The sequence below is a fragment of the Sorex araneus genome, chromosome 9, assembly GCF_027595985.1.
Source record: "Sorex araneus isolate mSorAra2 chromosome 9, mSorAra2.pri, whole genome shotgun sequence".
Taxonomy (NCBI): domain Eukaryota; kingdom Metazoa; phylum Chordata; class Mammalia; order Eulipotyphla; family Soricidae; genus Sorex; species Sorex araneus.
In genome coordinates this window covers 32,595,309-32,616,365 of record NC_073310.1, presented here as the reverse complement: position 1 = coordinate 32,616,365, position 21,057 = coordinate 32,595,309, and the positions used below count along the sequence as shown (strand labels likewise).

The 21,057-nt window shown below is 43.7% G+C and overlaps 1 protein-coding gene across 2 annotated transcripts in view; it reads right to left on the bottom strand.

The window, feature by feature from the left end:
* Window positions 1-20,410, bottom strand: part of EGLN1 (egl-9 family hypoxia inducible factor 1) — a 49,198-nt gene extending 28,788 nt beyond the window's left edge. For both annotated transcript variants that reach the window (XM_004620326.3, XM_055146913.1), the window contains exon 1: window positions 19,348-20,410. In XM_004620326.3, the coding sequence (XP_004620383.2) occupies window positions 19,348-20,274 (927 nt within the window). In that variant the 5' untranslated portion in view covers window positions 20,275-20,410. The remainder of the gene's footprint in view (window positions 1-19,347) is intronic.
* Window positions 20,411-21,057: the final 647 nt, after the last annotated feature.

The following is a 21,057-nucleotide window of genomic DNA, read 5'->3' as shown; positions in this document are numbered from 1 at the left end:
ACTTTGTAAACCACAGTGTTTATATAAAGTGTAGGGGGGAAATTTACGTATGTAGGCCTTACCTATTCAATATAAACTCCAAAATACATTAACACAGAATTGCTTTAAAAGTTTTAGTAATGACAGGTGAGACATAATTATTAGCATAATGAGATCCAAGTATAAAGTAAAACTTAATGTAATATACTTTAGATTCCAGAGTTGAAAATGTATATATGTGAATGAGAATAGGCATTTTACTATATTAAATGGTTTTAATTTTCTTATTTACATGGATCAAAATCACATAGTAATCACAACCTGGCTCTTACTGATTTATTTCCTAATTATCTATTTGGCATCCCATATGGCTCCCTGAGCACACCTGAAGTGGTCTCTGCATGCAAAGCTAAGAGTAACCCCTGAGCACTGCCAAATGTGGCCCAAAAAGAGATGCTTCAGATCTAACAATTCCAGGAAGTATTTGAATGTAAAAATACAAACAAAACACAATCAATATTTATACCAGCTTCATTTTGTTAGTCAGGACACCCCACTCTTGTCTCATATACACGTACAATCATGGATATATGGTTATCCCTAATGCTTTCATTATTACTACTAATAGTGGCAGAGTCTCTTGCCCCCGCGCCTGGCTATCTTCACTGGGGCCCCTCAGAGGGGGTGGGTTGAGTTTCCCTCCCCACCCCAAGCAGAGCCCCCGCAGTCAAGGACCTCTGGAACCCAGCCATAGCCATGCTCAAGGCCCCTCTCCACATGTTCAGACAAGCCTCAGACACGAAGGAATCAGCAAAGGAACCCAGGTGTGGGACCTGGGGCTGAGATCTCCAAGCCCGCTTGGATCGGGACCGGGCCTCTTCCACCCAGGCCCCCCATTTTCCAGTAGCTAGGCTGTCACACCCAGAAACTGCCCCCAGGGCCGTGTAATCCCACCAACAGCCAACATCCAGAGACTATAAAACCAAGCTCCCAGAAGCGCATGGACTCGACATTTTATAGTCTGATTCTCCCCTTTGGAGAACCTGGCAAGCTACCAAGAGTTTCCTGCCCACATGGGAGAGCTCGGAAAGCTCCGTGTTCCATATTTCAAAACCAGTAACATGATGGGTCTCATTCCCTGACCCTGAAAGAGCCTCCATACGGCACCGTTGGGATGGACAAGTAAAAAGAGGCTTCTAAAATCTCAGGGCTTGGGCGAATGAAGATGGTACTGAGACCGCTCGAGAAAATCGACGATCAACGGGACAATGATGACTTATAGTGGCCACCCGAAGTAGTGCTCAAAGATCCAACTCCTTGTGATGCTCAAAGCCTTAAAGTGCTAGGAACATTCAAGGTCACACCAGGAGTGCTGGGAGTACAGCACAGCCAGGAATCTCTTGCATGTGAGTATGTGCTCCATCCCTTGCAGTTATCTCCCCAGCCTATATTTTAAAAAATTTAACTACTCTTACTGAAGAAATGGACTGGAGCGATAGCACAGCGGGTAGGGCGTCTGTCTTGCACCCTGCCAAGCCTGGTTCAATTCCTCTTTCCCTCTTGGAGAGTTTGGCAAGCTACCGAGAGTATCCTGCCTGCATGGCAGAGCCTGGCAAACTCCCTGTGGCGTATTCGATATGCCAAAAACAGTAACAAGTCATCTCACAATGGAGACATTACTGGTGCCCACTCGAGCAAACTGATGAACAACAATGGGACAACAGTGCTACTGAAGAAATGTCATTTGCAACTGAAAAATCAAAAGCAAAATACATATGAACACATGAAACAGGAACTGGACAGTGTGAAGTGGAAGAGGAAAAAAGAATCAAACTCTAGCTTTAATCACTAGTTATAAAGGTTCTTGTTCTTTTACTGTAAAGCTGCATATCTAGAATTCTAAAGCAAGGATTAACCTAAGAGATATGCTTGGAAATATGCCTTCCAGGGAAAAACAATCTCACTAAAGACATGGTTTCCATTTTTGACATATCAGTTAACTTTGTTTTGTTCTATAGTAGATTATGTAAGACAGCCTCATTTCAGAAACTGTACATACATATTGCACAAGTTTATAATTAAAATACTCCTTTATGTGCAACTCTAAACTAAACTATCTTCGTGTAAAAAAATCTTCAAAACCTAGTTCTAAAGACATTGGGTAATAACAATTGGCCAAAAAAGAAATTTTATCTTACCATAAATAAGAAATGTCTTAAAAGCCTTTTTGTTCTTCAGAATTCTTATAAAAAGATGAAGGCATGCGGGGGCCAAAAAATTAATCCAGCTCAGGAAAGGTACTTGCCTTGCATATTATCAACCTGGGTTCGTAGCCCAGCACCCCATACAGTTCTCTGGCCCACCAGGAGTGATCCCTGAGGGCAGAGCCAATAGTAACATCTGAGCACTGCCAGGTGTGGCACCCGGACAAACAAACAAAAGGATGAAGTCATGAAGTTCCCTGCTACATGGATGGATCTGGAGAGTATCATGTTGAAGGAAGTCAGTTTGAGGGAGTGGGACAGACACAGAATATATCTGTTATATGCAAGATAAAAAGAAGCACAGTAGGAGAATAGCATATGCACAAAGATAATAGAAATAAAGAACATGAAAATGGTCTTCAGTAGAAAACTTGCCCCTGGGGTGAGGAGTTGGGGGGATAGGTCAGGGAAGGGAACAGTAAGACAATGGTGGTGAAGAAAAGTGACTGCTACACAGTAGAGCTTGGTTGTAACAGAGAAATGGGAAATTGGTGGAGAGAAGTGGGCATTGGTAAAGGAATTGGTGCTGAAACGTTGTACAACTAAAACTTAACCATGAATAAGTTTGTAATTTACTTATGTAACTTTGTAATTTACAATGATTTAATTAAAAAAATTCTTCTAGCAGGGGTTTCTTGATAAAATGTATATTTTAACAGAAGTAAACTGTATACATTTTGTCACCCTCAATGCACCAACCTAACTCCTCAAACCGATGTGTGAAGCCCGGCGGCACCCCCCACCCAAAGGGAAGCTCCACCTCCCAAAACATCTCTCCCAGGACCTGCCCTCCCCTGTCAGCCATGGATCCCAATGCGCTGATCTAACTTCTCAAACCAGACATTCCAACTGCAGAGGCCAAAACGTACAACAACACACAGGGAAAAACTAGAAAATGCAAAGGTCACAATGCACAATGGTTGAACAGCACAGAAACTCAGGCTTTGTGAGTGAAGTCACTAGTCCAGATTAATCAAACAGTAATAATGAACGATATAACCTATTAGATAAGGAATTTAAAATGGAGCAGTTAAGGATGCAAAAGAAGCTCAAAGAAGAAATGGAATGCACTGCTGATAAAGTACAAGAGGATAAAGAGCAGAAATGAGAAAAATGCAAATGAAAATAAAAGCAGAAATGTTAGACCTAAAAAATTTGGTAGGGGAAATGAAACCTTAGTGGAAATCCTCAGCAGCAAGGAAGAGCTGCTGAGGACAGAATCAATGAGCTCCAAGATGAGGTGCAGATAATCTCCAGACAGCGGCAGAAGATGGAAAAGAGTCTCAAAATAAACCAACAGATATCAAGAGAAAATCAGGATGAAGCCAAGAGGAGTAACATAAGAATCACTGGAGTCCTAGAGGGACAGGAGGAAAACCCCAATGAAGAAGCAGCTGTCAAAGACACCATTGCTGGGATGTTCCCAGAGCTAAAGAGCACATGCACCCAGATTCAGGAGTCCCAAAGGGTAGCAGCTAGAAGAAATCCAAATAGAAATACTCTAAGACACATCCTAATCAGAATGACAGAAACCACAGATAAGAGAGAAAATTCTGAAAGCAGCAAGATCAAAGAAAGAAACTGCTTATAAAGGAGCATCCTTGAACACACAAAAGAATCTCGGAACAAAGCTTGCTGCAGAAATCCTCCGAACAGAAATGACTCCGAAGCACCAGGCTTCACTGGGATGCCTCAGAGGGGAGCAGGCATTGTCCCTCCACCTGCCCACTAGGAATCCTGGTGGTTGCTATCTTCCAGAACCTAATAAAAGTCCATGTACTCAGGATTAGAGACGGCAAACTGCAGGCCTCATGGTATGGGGCAGCCCTTCCCATCTTCCCTGCCCCATGGGACCCTGGATGTCAGGCCCACAAGCTGCCTCCAGCAACTACTTAAGCTCATTTACCGCCATGATCCAGAGACACACAAAAGAATCTTGGAACCGAGCAGTTCACTGCAGAGATTTCTTCTGACCCTAATTATCTAAAATTTTAAATTTCTAGGAGCGTGTGGCCGCTAGAGCAGCCACACGACATCTATGTTATTCATAGTGGGCAATACAAATAAATTATCTAGCATCTGTCTATTCGGCAGGTTTGAATGATGGTGGGAAATTCAGAATAATGATGGCGGGAAGGTATAATGGTGGTGGGAAGGTATAATGGTGGTATAATGCTAAAGACATCTTTAAGGATGAAACACCACTGACCAAGCAAGTGGAAACAAAGATAAACAAATGGGACTACATTAAACTAAGGAGCTTCTGCACCTCAAAAGCAACAGTTACCAAAATGCAGACAGAGCCTGTGGAATAGGAAAAAAATGTGTTACCTAATATCCATCAGATAGGGAGTTAATAGCTAGGATATACAACACACTGGTAGAAGTTTACAAGGAAAAAAAACTCCAACCCCATCAAAAAATGGAGAGAAAGAAATGAACTGAAAGTTCCTCAAAAAGGAAATACAAATTGCCAAAGGGCACAAGAAAAAATGCTCTACAAGGCTAATCATCAGGGAGATGTAAATCAAAACAACAAAGAGATATCCTCCTATACCACGGAGACTGGCACACATCAAAAAGAGTAAGAACCACCAGTGCTGGTACACATGTGGGGAGAAAGGGGCTCTCATTCACTGCTGATGGAAATGTCTGGTCCAGTCTTTCTGGAAAACAATAAGGACATTCCTCCAAAAACTAGAAATTGAGCTTCCATATGACCCAGCAATACTGCTTCTGGGAATATATCCTGGGGATGAAAAAAAAGCACAGTAGAAATGACATCTGCACTTACATGTTTATTGCAGCACTGTTCACAATAGCTCGAATCTGAAAATAACCTGAGTGCCCAAGAACAGACAACTGGTTTGTCTATGGTACCATGGTACATCTACACAATGGAGTACTATACACCTGATAGAAAAGATGAAGTCATGAAATTTGCTGATAAGTAGATGGTCATGGAGTATAGTATAGTATGTGAAATGATACTATACTAAGTGAAATGAGTCAGAATGAGAGGGACAGACATAGAATGACTGCACTTACTTGTGGAATATAGAATATAAAATAACATAACATGAGACTAACACCCAAAGACAAATGAGACAAGGGCTAGGAGGATGGCTTCACGGTTTCTCCCTCATGTGCTGGGGGATACTGGGGACATTGGTGGTAGAAATGTGCACTGGTGGAGGTGTTCGATCTTTGTCTGACTGAAACTGAATCATGAAAACTTTGTAACTATGTCTCACGGTGATTCAATAAAAAAAAAAAAATTAAAACCCTGTATACGATTTTTTTGGGGGAAGAGGGCACCTTGCAGTATCAGAAACTCCCAACTCTCTGAGGCTGTACCCTACGGCACTCAATGACCCATGTAGTGCCAGGGACTGAACCCAGGCCACCAGCATGCAAAGCAGCGCTCAGCTGCTAAATTCTCTCTCTGGCTTATATATTCACAAAAAAGGTATATAGTTGTTAGATCGCCAAAGGGGTCTTAAATGAAAAACCTGCATTATGTGGGAGAGATGGCATTTTATTATCACATATAATTTCGAGCCATAATTTTTTGTTTTGGGGTTATACCCAGCAAAGCTCAGGGCTTACTTATGACTGTGCTCAGAGACCACTCCTGGTGGGACTTGGGGGAATATATAAGGTGCAAGAGATTGAATTTGGGATGACTGCATGTAGGGCTAGGTGCTCTATCCACTACAATATAGTACACTACCTCTCCAGCCCCAACGTAGTCACAATTTTGTTTATACAAGAGACTTATTTCTAAAATACTCGAGACTGAATCACTGTGATTACCCTTTTTTGTTTTGGGGCCACACTCCCTGTTCTGTGCTCAGGGGTAATTCCGAGCAGGTCTTGAGGGATCATAATGGTGTGGTAAGAACTGAACCCTGGTTGACCATATGCAAGACAAGTGCCTTATCTGCTGTACTATCACTCCAGCCTAGTCCCTTTAAAAACTCTGTACCTAAAGAGAATGCACATATTTGACTTATTTTTACCTTTACTCCTTTTGGGGGAGGAGTGGAGGAGGCGGTAGCAGTGGTCAGGTGCTAGTTCCCATGATGCTATGCCACTATGCTGCATGGAGCATCTGAGAGCTTCCAGAATGCAAAGCGTAAGTACTAGCCCTTTGAGCTACCAATCCATCCCATGTAAACACTTTTTAAATACCAAAATTAAGCAAAATTGGAAGATAAAATTTTTTCCAAGCATGTAACAATGCATTTTCAGACCAAATTCAAATATCTGGTAGCATCAAGTTTCTACTGTCTAGGTTATTAGTGCCCTCAATGCAGTTAAATGAGTTTTCTCCCAGTGGGTTAAATACTTAAATTTTAAAAATATGGCATTTCTCATCTTTTTTTAAGCCATGCTTTCTTATGTCAAGTAACTGTAAATCCCCCTTTAAAGTTATTTGAAATTCTGAGAGACTAACAAGATAGTGCCACAGTTTGGAATGTATGTTTTGCTTGCTAGAGGCTCAGGTTTGATTCCTTTGACTGCATGGTCCTTTAGGCATTGCCAGGAAAAACCTATGAGTACAGAATCAGAAGAAACCAGAGTATTGTTGGCTCAAAAATAAACACAAAAATAAAGTTACTAGAAATTTTTCAATTATATTTCTAAACCCAAATCAAACTTACGATAATTTTATAAGTTAAAATTTTTTCTCCAAAATAATTTTTTTCCTTGGTGCTGGAGCAATAATCCAGCAGGGAGGGCATTTGCCTTGCATGTGCCCGACCCAGGTTTAATCCCAGGCAACCCATATAGTTCCCCAAGCACTTCTAGGAGTAATTCCTGAGTGCAGAGCCAAGAGAAACCCCTGAACATTTCTGGGTGTGGCCTAAAAAGCCAAAAAAATTATTTTTCCCTTGACAATTTTAATTTTGTACATCAATCATGCTATAGCAACATTACTGAGAATGTTGAGGTTTATGTCAGCTTGTTAATCACAAGTGTTTTTCTTCAAGGTCACATAGAAGAGCACATAAGAGATCATTTTCAACAATATTATTTGCTTTGTTTGGAAGTGAGGTGTTCTTTTGGGATCCTCATATAACTGACGGGGAAGGGATACAAGATATACAAGCTGGTATCCTTGATATTCAAGGCTATGCAAGTGCTCTGCAACAATCTGTAACCTGATCAAATGAGATCTAAGCAGTGTTGTACAATTTCATTTTACCTTCGCAGCAAACCTTTTTCCCAGTGCTTGGAGTTAAAAATAATTTAAGTCATATTGGCTTGAGTTATTTTTATCTGGAAAATAGGGTCTAGAAACAGCATACTAAGCATAAAAAAAAAAAAGAGTTGACCACAAGTTCAAAATCCTCAGAGATTTTTAAAAACAGAAGTGAGGGTCAGGGCAGAAGGTAATTTCAAGGCAATCAGTTCACCAAGTGTTAACATGAATAATCACTAGGAGAATAATCATAAGGACAAGACAGTATAAAACAGTTCCCATGCCCTTAAAGCTATTCAAGGACCAAAGAAAAGGTATAAGAGTTACTTACGTATAGCATGTGCCTTGTGTATGGCCGAGAAATACCAGATATGGTGCGGGAGGTCCCCAAGTACCTCAAGGGTAGCTCAAGAAATCCATGGCATGGGAGGAGTTTTAACATCAATGAATCCTTAGGCCCGCCCTGACATTGAGCCACCTAGCAGTTAGAATTACTGAAGAGGAGCCTTTGGGGTCCCTGAGCACTACTTAGAAGGGCCCTTTTCCCCACAAAAAGGAGTGGGGGGAAGCTTTCTGGAAAAGACAGTTCAGGAATAAAATATAAAGTTTTTGGTGGTTCAGACTTTAGGTTAAGCCAGAGCCTACAGAATATATAATTTGAACTGTGGGGCAGGGATCTGAAAATTACAAACCAAAGAATTCACAGATGTGTTCAGAGGAGGGGGAAGCATTAAGGAGAAAAATGTCCAGAAGAAATGAAAAGTTTTTTTTTTCCCAAAACATCAACCATTTCTTTAAATCCTCAGAGAACAACTTCAGTGACACTATGTTTAATGAGCTCAAAAAAACAATGGCACAGGTAGTCAGCAAAGCACAAAAAGTATGAGAGCCAAAGAGAGAAGCTTCAGGTTTCCTGATACCCCAAAATTGGTGCTGTGCCTCTGGACGGACCACAACAACTCAGGACCAAGTTTCTGAGAAATTAAAAGGCCAAAAGTTAGGTATGTGGGAGCCACGCCCACATACCACATCTGGCACAGCTATTTAAGCTCATTTATTGGTCTCGCTTCAGAGACCCGTAATAAATCTCGAAAGAGATCACAGCTGCAGTTAATCTCAGACCCACGCAAGGCTGAACAGACCAGGGGAGTGGGACTGTCTGCCTGATGCCCTCCCAAGCAGAGCCCCTGGCAGCCACTTGTTCCCACAATCTAAAATCAGCACCATGCCCCCAGCCACACTCCACCATCTAAGGACCTGAGAGAGATACTGTTAAAAATCTGAATATGCAGGTTTTGGGACTGCTATCTCCAAGTTTTCTTGGAGTTGGGATGGGCAATGTCTCCCGCCTCCCCTGCTCTCCCCCTCTTCCCCCGACACTCAAGTATTGTCTTGGAAGTCACATCCACACCTCAAAGCTGCCACCCAGTTAAAAAAGCTATTCCAGCCTTACCTTCCCGATAAAATACTGAATACCTTGATCAAATACAATGACCTCTTAATACCTATAATTGCAAACCATAATGCACAAAAGGAGAGACAGAGAGAAAGAAGAAAAGTGCCTGCCATAGAGACAAGGAGGGGAGGGTTTGCAAGGGGGTTGTTGGGGGACAGTGGGAGGGAAATAAGAGACACTGGTGGTGGGAAATGTACACTGATGTAGGGATGGGTATTGTATCATTGTATGACTGAAACCCAATCATGAACAGTTTTGTAATGATCTCACAGTAATTCAATTTAAAAAAATTAAAAAAAGAACTGAAGTTAGAAAACTGTTGGAAATTGAGGAAAAAAAGGACAAATAAGAAAACATAATGAGAAAAAGTTATCAAAAGGCTCAGGCTTGGGGTTGAAGTGATAGCACAGCGGGTAGTGCGTTTGCCTTGCACACGGCTGACCCAGGTTCGATTCCCAGCATCCCATATGGTCCCCCAGCACTGCCAGGAATAATTCCTGAGTGCAGAGTCAGGAGTAATCCCTGTGCATTGCCGGGTGTGACCCGAAAAGCAAAAAATTAAAAAATAAAAATAAAAGTAAAACTGAAAAAAGGCTCAGGCTTATCTAATAAACTAAAGAAGATTGTAGCAGAGAGTTAGGGAGAGCCAGACAGTTCAATAGGTTGTTGTGCATACTTTGCACGCAGGATTCCCAGGTTCAATCCCTGGTACCCTATGTTCCTCTAAGCACAGCATAGAAGCGTGATTAATAGTGCCCCAAAATTTGTTTTCAAATTACACTTTCTAATTAAAAAGTAATTTTTGAGACTCTGATATTTAATTTCAGAGGAGTATGGTTTATGAATGCCAGTAAAGGAAGAATAAAAGACCAAAAGATGCCTAGAGGTAAGAATAACCTATGTTTTATATATATACATGTATAACATGCTCGTGCATGGTCAGTCTTTTAACTCCAAATTCTTACTCAGATTACACATATATACATATATCATGCATTTTAATCCCTAAATAGAAGAGAGAGAGGAGAGAAAGCGAGTTACCTACAGAAGTAAAAAAAGACAACATCTCGGGTTGAGATGTGGGCAAATTTTCAAGATAGATAATGTACCCTGGCTACTATATTTTAATTCTAATAATAGCAGTTTTCATTTGATGGTTATTTTTATTTCTGATTTCAGGGTCAGTTTCATAACAAGGGGGTTAAGTATTTCCTATTTCTCTTATATCTTCTCAGTTCATAAATGTGGTCCCTAAACTACTAACTTACTCCCTTATCCCTCAGTCATCTGTATTTATATGACAACAGAACTATTTTCTTTTATTTTATAGTCATGCTGTCTTGTCAAGACTTGAGTTTTACCTTCACAAAAATGCATTTCATTTTCTTCATTTCAGACCTTAATTTATGATCACTTCTCAGGTTGATTTTCTAACATTCCCTGCCCTTTGAATATGATATGAATAAAAACTTATTCATATCTTATTATTTAGATTTGTATCTATAAAACATCTAAACTGAGCAGCTCTTGCTCAAGAAAGCAGAGACACTGTTGTTGACAGCACAAGGAGGCTATATGATTTCCTGTAGTAACTCCTGTTGGTAGTTCTAGTGGTGAGCTGATGAAAGCACACTGTTTAAAGAAGCTGAGAAGTCTTTAGAGAATAAAGGACTGGGATATAAGATCATTAACAGTAGATAAAATCACATCAAATTTGAAGGAATATGGATAAAATAAAATACAGAACTTTCTTTTCCTCTAGTCCTTTATGCAAAATAAGTGTGGGGAAGCTACTATAAATGAGAACTGAGAAAATACAGCACAAAAAAGAAAAACAAAGAGAGCAAGGTAAAATAACCATTCCTGTGGTTAGTCATGCATTGCATGACCAATACACAGGGACCAGTTCTATCTCCAACACTGCATGCCCTGCTGTTCCAGTCACTGCCAACTGTAATCCTGGAGGCACTTGGCCATCTCTAGATCTAGCCCTTAGTGCCCCTACCCCCATGTCATCCCTGTAACCACTGGGCTAAAAGCATCACAGCGCCCAAGCATTAAGTCTGGTCCAGCTGACCAAATATCACAGGGAGTATCCTCAAGGGCCTCCTGAGCATTGCTCGAGACACCCTCTCCACAAAAAGATTAAAGAAAAAATATATCCTTTCAGTTGCTCGTGTCAAAACTCCTGTAATCATTCTTGACTCCTTTCTTTCTCTCAGTTTGCCTATCTGGTCCACTAGCAGGTCTAAGTGACTCACTTTTAAAACACCCAAAATACAGTTCGTTCTCCTGTAGCGACTACTCTAATCTAAACCACGATTGTCAAGAACAGCACTTGTCAAACTTCTCCCATCTGTAATCTCTTTTTTCCCCAATAAATTTTTATGTAAACTCAGATACACAGGTATATCAAATAGGCATACAAATCAAACATTAACTGATAATAACCCATACAGAAATTTATTTTATAACAAATTGTTATGAAGTTGTGCAATCTAATATGTGGCCACAATCCACAGTTCAAACAGCTAGCATCAACCACTACTCTACAGACTATTAACCAATAAGCAGGTGTTAAAAGGTTGAAACAAATTTTCCTAACCGTGGGGCTGGAGCAATAGCACAGCTGGTAGGGTGTTTGCCTTGCACAGCTGATCTGGGTTCAATCGCCAGGAGTAATTCCTGAGTGTGTAAGCCAGGAGTAACCCCTGTGCATCGCCAGGTGTGATGCCAAAAAAAAAAATTTCCTAAGTCATATTCCTACTTCATTCTTGCTCCTTCTAGTCTACTCCCACATAACAGACACAAAGATCTTTTAAGACAAACTTTTCATAGCCTCCTATATCACCCAGGATCAAAACCAGAGCTCTCACCATGGCATATACAGCAAAAATCCTATTTCCTACTCCAACTCTTTACTGATCACATCTTCTTTCATGTTCCTTCATTCACCTCACCATAACCACAATGACCTCCTCCTTACTTTTTTCTGAACACACCAACAACATTCCATGTAACGGCTGCTGTATTCTTTTAACTTAATACTGGCACATTCTTTTCCCACATATCCGCATAACCCAGTTCCTTATCATTCAAGTCTCTATCTTAAAACTATATAATTTTGGGCCAAAGAGATAGTACAGAGCTTATGGCACTGGCCTTGTATGTGGCTGTGACAATAGTTTAGATCCTCACCCACATGATTCCCCCAGCAGCACCAGGTGTCACCCCTAAACACATAGCCAGGAGTGGCCCCTGAGCACTGCAGGATGTGATTAAAATAACAAACCAAATCAAAAGCCATCTAATTAATCCTGTCAAAGGAACACCCTCCAGTCACTGATAGTTTTTGTCTTAATATTTACCAGGAATTACACATTTGTCTCCCAGTCCTCAACTCCTCAGGCAGAATTTAAACTTCATATGAATGAGATTTTCTATTAGCAATCATATATTTCTAGCTTCTAAAACAGTATCCACACTTGTGATTACTTCCTATCTGCTGAATGAATGGATCATCAAAACAAGCATCGAATAAGGTAATCAGAAAAAGTTATAAGTACATGCATTTTGCCATGGTGAAAAAGAATGGGATTTGGGAGTAAAACAGGATGCAGTGAGAACATGTGTCCTTGCTCCTTCTTCTTTCTTTTTATTTTAGGGGATAAGAGAAGAGATTTGTGCTACACCAAGCAGTGCACTGGAGCTACTCCAGGCAGTGCTTAGAGGATCAAGCCCTGGTCTCCCACGTGCAAAGAATGAACTCAACCCTTCAAGCTGTCTTTCCAGCCCCTCTCCTTCTTGACTCCATCTATACAGAAACAGACAACGCTCAATCACAGACTTCCAGCTATCGGTCCTTACCCATGAGCTTAAGTGATCAGCTAGAAGATGATGGCCACCCAGATGCTGGAGGGCATCACTCCAGAGTATCAAGTGCTACTCCTAACAGGCTATCTCTGGAGACTGAGGCCAATGAGAGGTGAAGGCTTTGGCTACACTGGAAGTAGCTGGCTGTATACTTGAAGGTAAAGTTTAAGATTTTCTGGCTCACACTGGAAAACTGAAGCTCCCATGGGAGAAGGGAGGAGGTGACAGCAATGAAGGCCTAATCTTCATCATATGTAATCATAAATAACATATCCAATACAACCAGCACTTTGTCAATTTTGTGTCCACCTTTGTTAAAAAAAGTCTCAATGCCAACTCTTAAATTTTTTGTAATCTTAGCTTTCTCTAGTAAAGTCACATAGACTAGGGTATGAAAAGGAGAATAAGCATTCCAAACCAATAAATTCTAGTGATTTAAATGAGAGATAACAGATACTGCATAAGCTCTCAGAATTAAAACTGTGACTTGATTCTAAAAAATGTGATCATCAAGGGGCTGGAGCAATGGTACAGCAGGTAGAGCACTTGCCTTGCATGCTGCTGACCCGAGTTCAATCCCCAGCACCCCATATGGTCCCCTGAGTGAGTACCAGCAAAAACCAAAAATAGAAAAGGAAATAATCAAGGGTAAAGCATTCTAATACAGTGGCAAAACATTTCAGGATTTCAGGATTAGAATCAACAAATACAAGTGTGAAGTATCTATTCCAAGAAAGGCTTTAACCATCTATCAGTTTTTTTGGGGGGAGGGGCACACTTTGTAGAGCTCAGGGGGGTTATTCCTGGATCTGGCTTAGGAGGGACACCTGGTGTTTGAGGGGTTCGGGATGCGGAGACAGGCACACCATATGTGGTGCTAGGATCAAACTGGGATTGGCTGCACACAAGGCAAGCATTTAACTCTGGTACCATCTCTCCTGACACTCTTTTATTACTTTTAACAGAAAGGTTTCAGCTAGAGTAAGTCAAAATGACAAGCTATGAACATGGTTCAATAATAATCTTAGGTCATACTGTAGTCACGATGTTTCAAATGCAAAAACCAGGGCATAGTGGTACAGCAAGAAAACTGCAAGAACAATGACAAAACACATCTTATAGAAACTACCCAAGACTGTGCTCACTAAAAGGTAGCACACTGAAATATTTGGCATAAATGTTTCAAGTGAAAAATTAAACAGAAACTATGAGCTGACAGCATGAGTCCAAGGGCATTATCTGAAAGGCACATGCTTCATATGACATAGGAGAAGATGAACAAAAATAGATTTCAGGTCAGAAAAAAAATAGAGAAAACAGAATAAATATGTAAGCTAGAACACAGAGTAAGAAAAGTTTTTACCAAAGAAATGATAGAATAGGCCTGCTTCAGAGAAAATGACCTTAATGTCTAAGAAAATGCACAGGAATGAATAAAATAAAAAGTTATCTAAATGAAGAAAAGTTAAATAGAATGTCCAGTAAACCAAATTTTGCAGTAGTAGTATAAAAAGGAGATAGAAAAGATATAGAATCATAAAGGTTCAAGAATATCGCAAAACAGAGTAAGTAAGAGTACACAATTTACATGTCTGGGTTTGATCCCTACCACTATACACAACAGAAAGGTGAGAAATATACCAAAATTAATTAAAAATGTATCATTTTTAGAGAAGGTGCAGCAAGAAAGTGCAGTCCAATGCTTTTTCCATTAACCAAATACATATAACACGAAGAAACCACTTATTCTCTTTGAGACTTCCTATTTACAACATGTGTGCATTGTGTTTGGTATTTGTGGTGGGAAAAGGAGTGGGGGAGGTTCAGGAGGGAGATTACTGGGTCAGAACTCAGTCATCATTCTGCATCTTTCTTCATCCAGTTTATGATGGGGAATAAAAGAAAAGCTTAGAACTCTTCAAGAATCAGAGATTACAAGATGAATATATAAACTCTTCACCACAAACCTGACACATAAGAAAGACAAGTACCATTTAATACCACTTTTAAAATGCAGTAACTGAGGGCTTCAGAATAACTGTAACTGGTCAAGGTTAAGATATACACCAAAGCGATGTATCTTGGTGAAAATAAAAAAAGTCCATTATCCTTCTACATTTAGATGTCCTGTGTTTTTTGTGGCTTTTTTAGGAAGTAGATAAGTAACCAAGGTTTTTTAAAAATTTAAACTCTACAAACCTTTTGATTTAAAATGAAGCTCCTTTATGATTAAATACCTTACAGATAAATGAGATGCTTCAGGGGCTGGAGCAATAGCACAGCGGGTAGGGCATTTGCCTTGCACGCGGCCAACCCGGGTTCGATTCCCAGCATCCCATATGGTCCTCTGAGCACCGCCAGGGGTAATTCCTGAGTGCAGAGCCAGGAGTAACCCCTGTGCATCGCCAGGTGTGACCCAAAAAGCAAAAAAATAAAAAATAAAAGATGCTTCAATTGTACATCTTGGGTGCCAAGAGCACATATAAAGTACCAGGAGTAGAAAGTAGATCGAGAGGTAAGTTTCATTTGGTCTTGTTCGTAACACTTGAAAAATTATCATACCCCTACGGTACTGAGGATGAAGAAGAGGATTTTCCTTCTAATCAACCAGAGTTGACTAGAGTTCTAGTGAAAATTTTCAGAAAAATAATCAACTTCTTATTCTCAATCATTTTTATCACTCCTTTTATGATCAGTTTAACAAGCCTAACTGAACACATTTACATTTTGTATTAAATTCTAAAAATATGTATTTGATGTTAGTATCTTTATCTCACCAATTTTTTCCCTTCGTATTTGCTAAGAAACTATGTAAGAAGTTCAACACTTCCTCCTGATCTTTAATCCTCTGTATTTCTCCTTTATCCCCAAGTAAAGGCACCTAAAATTTCTCACAATGCATACTACTCTTTACAGATCAGTAGCAGATTCCTTCCTGTTCGACATCGTTACAATTCTTTTTGCCAGTAAAAAGGGTTAGATAATAGATCAAAGGGTCAGTGTTAGTACAAAATGAGGGGGAAGTCCCTAAAATAAAGCTAGAGAAAGTGGAAACTGGAGCTATTATATTAGTGGCAACATTCATGTTCCTGTTTTTTCTCTTTATCACTTAATCCATCTCTTATAGTAGCTTTTTAAAGCAGTTGGTCAGATAATAGCCAGATAAATAGTCTGAAGCATAAATTTGCGGTAAAATCAAAGCCTATTTCGAATGAGCCACAGCCAATTACATATCACCTATCAGGTCCTAACACACACAATGACCATACAGAATAGATAGTGTAGGGGCCAGAGCAAACAGTACTGCCTGTAGGGCATTTGACATATGCAGCCAATTCAGGATGTTCCTGGCACTCCATAGGGTTCACAGAGCATCCCAGAGGGCAGAGCCAGGAGTAACACCTGAGCATTGCTGGGTGTGGCCAAAAGATAAAAACAGAAACAAACAAGAAATTTATAGAATACATAATTCAAAAGAAAAATTTTTTTAAAAACCTTCAAAATTAAATCCTGGGGGGGGCTGGAGTGATAGCACAGCGGGTAGGGCATTTGCCTTGCACGTGGCTGACCTGGGTTCAATTCCCAGCATCCCATACGGTCCCTGAGTGCTGCCAGGAGTAATTCCTGAGTGCATGAGCAGGAGTAACCCCTGTGCATTGCCAGGTGTAACCCCCCACACACACAAAAATAAAATTAAATCCTGGCATGCTGTATGACTCCCAGTAAGTGTTCCTGAATCTCACTTCTTAAATCAATAAATAGGAGTAACATACCAAAGGTCTGCCAATCTACTACTTAACAGAGAGATGCTATAAAAATCTAAGACAAAATATACATTCATGCAACTTTTCTAATCACTATGCTGTTGGAGAAAATTCTAACTGAAGATTCTGCAGTTACCTATAGTACCCATATTCTGTTATACTGGAATGAGTATGATTCAATCACCTATATATACATATCAATCTATAAAGTGCTTTTTAGGCATTGTAGCACTGTTGTCCCATTGTTCATCGATTTGCTTGAGCGGGCACTACCTAAAATGTTATTAAGTCACTAATAAAAAGTTCATATAAGCACAATCATAAGCACAAATATAAGGCTAATATTACTATCAACAAAATACATATATCAATTTTTAATTACGTAAGAGTTCTAAGTAACCTCTCTTCATATCTAACTTACAACCAGCATAGTGCAAAAGTGGTATCTGAGAGACTGGACTGACAGTACAGCAAGTTAGGTGTTTGGTTTGCAGGCTGCAATGTAGATTCGATCCTGGACACCACATCTGGTCCTCCCAGCACCACCAGAAGTGATCCCTGAGTACAGAGCCAGGAGTAAATCCTGACCACTACTCCATGCCCCCGGCCTCACCCACAAAATGGTGACCCCCACCCACAAAACGGTATCTGAATGACTTAAATTTGTTGAATCCTAGCTAGTTTATCATAAAGCTGTAAGCTATGGCCAAGTCCAAGCTATAATGTCCTCAAATAGAAAACAGAAAAATGCTACATCTCTCATAGGATTAAGATCATTTACTACACTTGCACTGAGTCTAATTAATCTGGTACCTAACACAATGTGGTTGCTTAATATGTAGTGGCTGATCATTTCCCCCTTCCCATTCTCCAAAAGCAAGCAGTGTGTGTGTGTGTGTTGTGTGTATAGAAATACTTAACATTGCATGATGAAACAAATTGATTTCTAAGATCACTAGATACAGATCCTGAAACTGTGTTTGCATAAAACGAAGCTGAAGAGTTTAAAACCATCCTTCCTTCATCTGTCATCACAATCATATACAATATAGTCAAATGACTTAAACCTTGCGTTCCATCAGCGACTGGATTCCTGAGGAAGAGTCTAATTTCTAACATCAATCCTAAGAAAAGCAACTGCTCTAAAAGCTAGGCTGCCTGAGGACTAGACAAAACAGTGAAATAAAGAGAGAGAAAAGAGCTTGACTTAGAAAGCTAAATCAAAAGAGTAGGTGAAAATTCTGGACATTATCTTTTCCATGACTTCACCTTAAATAACCTTCTGTTCCATTGAAAATCTCATTTAAGATGGAGCTGGTGTGGGGCCGGAGCGACAGTACAGCTAGTAGGGCATTGCCTTGCATGAGACTGACCCGGGTTCGATCCCTGGCATCTCATATGGCCGCCCCAGCACTGCTAGGAGTAATTCCTGAGTGCAGAGCCAGGAGTAATCCCTGTGCCTCGCTGGGCGTGACCCCCCCAAAAAAAAAATATCGAGCTAGTGTTTAATACAGCCTCCCTCCATCTTAACATTAAGTAGCTCTTCATTTTGTTTGAGGCTCCCTGAGATAAGACATTTCTTCCATCCAGCAATAAAGTGACAATTAGACTTGACACTGTACTCTTCCCTCCCAATTTTCATGTCCAAAACTTTCCTCATTGACTATGTTCCTTCAGTCTGTGAGTCACACATTATGACTATAAAAAAATAATCTTGACATACACAAAAGAATTCTGGGATGAGTCTGTGTGAGTACAAACATGCACGTGTGATGTCTCCTAAGACAACCTCTAAAATTCCACGAAATCAGGCAAAGATTGATGGTCTAGGAGGGCGGAGAAGGATGGCCTCGGGGGGAGCTGGACACAAAGAAAAGATTAAGATCTGGAAGTAAAATGAAAAAAGAACTGCAAGAGCATTAAGAGAGCCGAGCGTTTACTGCACAGAAGAGGAAAGAGGGATTAGAGTAGGTAGGAACTGAAGAATCCACTGGGGGTCAACTACAATAGCAAGGAGAAAACAAAGAGATTTCGCCAAATTGAGATGTTAGAATGAGCCCTCCTTCCTGTTCCCATTCCATGGTTTTTCCCAGGAAGCTACAAACTAGTTCTTTTTCAACAGAAGGACATTAACAAAGCAAATAAAGGAAACCTATGCTAAAAATGTAACGTACCTACACTGAGAGGTCTGAAAACGGAAGCCCGTTTTGTAGTGAGTTTCAAAACAGTAGGGACTGGGAGAAGGATAAGAGCTGACGAGGGGGGAGGGGAGCGGCCGCGCTCTTCCTGAAGATGAGGCATCCTTTAGACAAAACGCTTCTTTCCAATTTTCCTTTCGGGGCTCAGCTAGGCACAACGTGCAAACTTCTGAGTGAGAATCTGAGAGGTGGCCGACTGCTGCATACTTAGGTAACATTCCTGGCTGTGGGTAGTACCCTAACACCCCCACCCCCACCCCCACCCCCACCCCCTCGGAGGGGACTAAACTCCAGCAGGTCAAATCCGAATGAATGAATTCACAACGCCAAGGAGGAGAGGAAAAGAGAAAAAAAAAAAAAAGGAGCCTAAAGCTTCGCCGGGAGAACTTCAGACAAAGTCTGAACGGGCAGAGGCGGACCACAGTGGACACGGAGAACCGGGCTGCTGAGGCTCGAGCCCTCTCCACTTCACAGGGCGCGGGCGGTCAAGGACAGCGCTTTAAACCGAGGAGCCGCGTTCCTCCCCCGACGCGGCTCCGGTCGCGGGGCCGGGGCTGCCCGCCGAGGACGGGATGTCCCGGCAAAACCTTCAGCGCACACTTACTTTCGTCCGGCCATTGATTTTGTAGTTGCCCAGCTTCCCGTTACAGTGGCGGATCAGGTCGTCCATGCTGCTCATGAGCAGCCCAATGGTTTCGCAGCCGGGCTCCTTGCCCTCGATCCAAGTGATCTTATCGCCTCGGATGTCCTTGGACGAGTCGCTCTTCTGGCTGACCAGCTGCCCGTCGGTGAACTTGCCCGTGTCGTGCAGGGCGCGCACCTCGTCGCCGATCTGCTGCCCGGTCTCCTTGCCCAGGAAGTCGTCCACCACACAGATGCCGTGCTTGTTCATGCACGGCACGATGTACTCCAGCGCCAGCTTCAGCGCCGGCAGCGGCTTCGTCTGCCCGTTGGGCCGCAGGCTGCCGCCGTGGCTCAGCCCCTCGCCCGGCGTGTTGCTCGGCGGGTACAAGTTCGCCTTCTCCTGGTACACGGACGGGCGGCCCGGTGGCGGCTCCTCCTTCCCCTCCGAGTCCGCCGCCGCCGGGCCCTGGCCGCCGGGCGTCTTGCGCGGCTGGGTCGCGGCCGTCGAGGGTTCGGCCGCGGGGGCGGGCTTGGCCTTTGCCTTGCTCGCGTCTCCCGGGGCCGGCGCCTCCGCAGCCTCGGCGGCCGCGGCACTGTCCCGGCGCCGCGGTGCCTTCCGGGCCTCCCGGGCCCTGGCCCCGCTCGCTCGGGGCTGCGCGGCGGCCGGCGGCGCGGGGCTGGGCTGCGGCGGCGGCGGCGGCTGGCTGGCTCCGTGGCCGGGGGCGCCCTCGCCGCTCTGGCACACGAGCTTGTGCTTCTTCCAGTCCTGGCGCTGGTGCTCCTTGCTGCAGTAGAAAGAACTGCGGCAGCGGCTGCAGCGCAGCAGGTTTTCCATCTTCCCGCACAGCTCGCAGTACGCTCGCTCGCTCGGGCTCGGCCCGCCGGGCCCGCCGCTGTCATTGGCCATGGCGGCGGCGGCCCAGCTGCTGAGGGTGGCGGCCTGCGGGCCTCGCCCGGTTCCGTGGAGCGGGCGGCGCGGCCGGGGTCGGTCACTGCGCCATGCACCCGTCTCCCCCTCGTCGCAGGGAGGCCGGGGCCGGCGCTCTTAGCCCGGCCGCTGCCTCGTCGTCCGGGGCCGGTCGCGCCGCGTCGGCGGCGGCCGCCTCACAGCTTCATCGCCGCCGCGGGCTGAGGCGGCGCGGCCTTCGCGGCGGACGACGGCCTCCTCCGCTCCGCCGTGGGGCCCCCGACGCGCGAGGCCGGCCCTCTCGACCCCCCGCCGCCGCCGCCGCCTCGGCGTCCAGGGCTGCCCGGCCCGGCCTGTGGAGGAGCGTAGGGCGTGCGGGCGCCACTTGCTCTGCGCGCTCTGCACGTACACCACGGCCCCGCGGCGACCCGGGCGGGCGGTGCGCGAGGGCGGAGGGGGCGGAGGGAGGCCGAGGGGGAGGGCCGAAGGGGCGGCGGGCGGGCGGGCGCGCACACACACTCGCGGGCACGGCGGCCGCCTCCTCGCGCTCCACTGGGCCGGGCCTCCGAGCCGGGGCTCTGCCCCCGCCCCTCGGCTCCAGGCCGGCTCCGCCCTGGGCGGGCCCGAGCCGCGACGAGGTCGGCGCGCGGCCGCCTCCCGCTACGGCCTGCGCGGGATCGCCGAGGGGCCGGCCCGGGAGCGGCGGAAGGGCGGGGAGCGCCTGGCCGCGGCCGGCGGGGACGTGTACCCCTGCTGCCGGGAGCGCCGGGCGCGAGGGCTGCG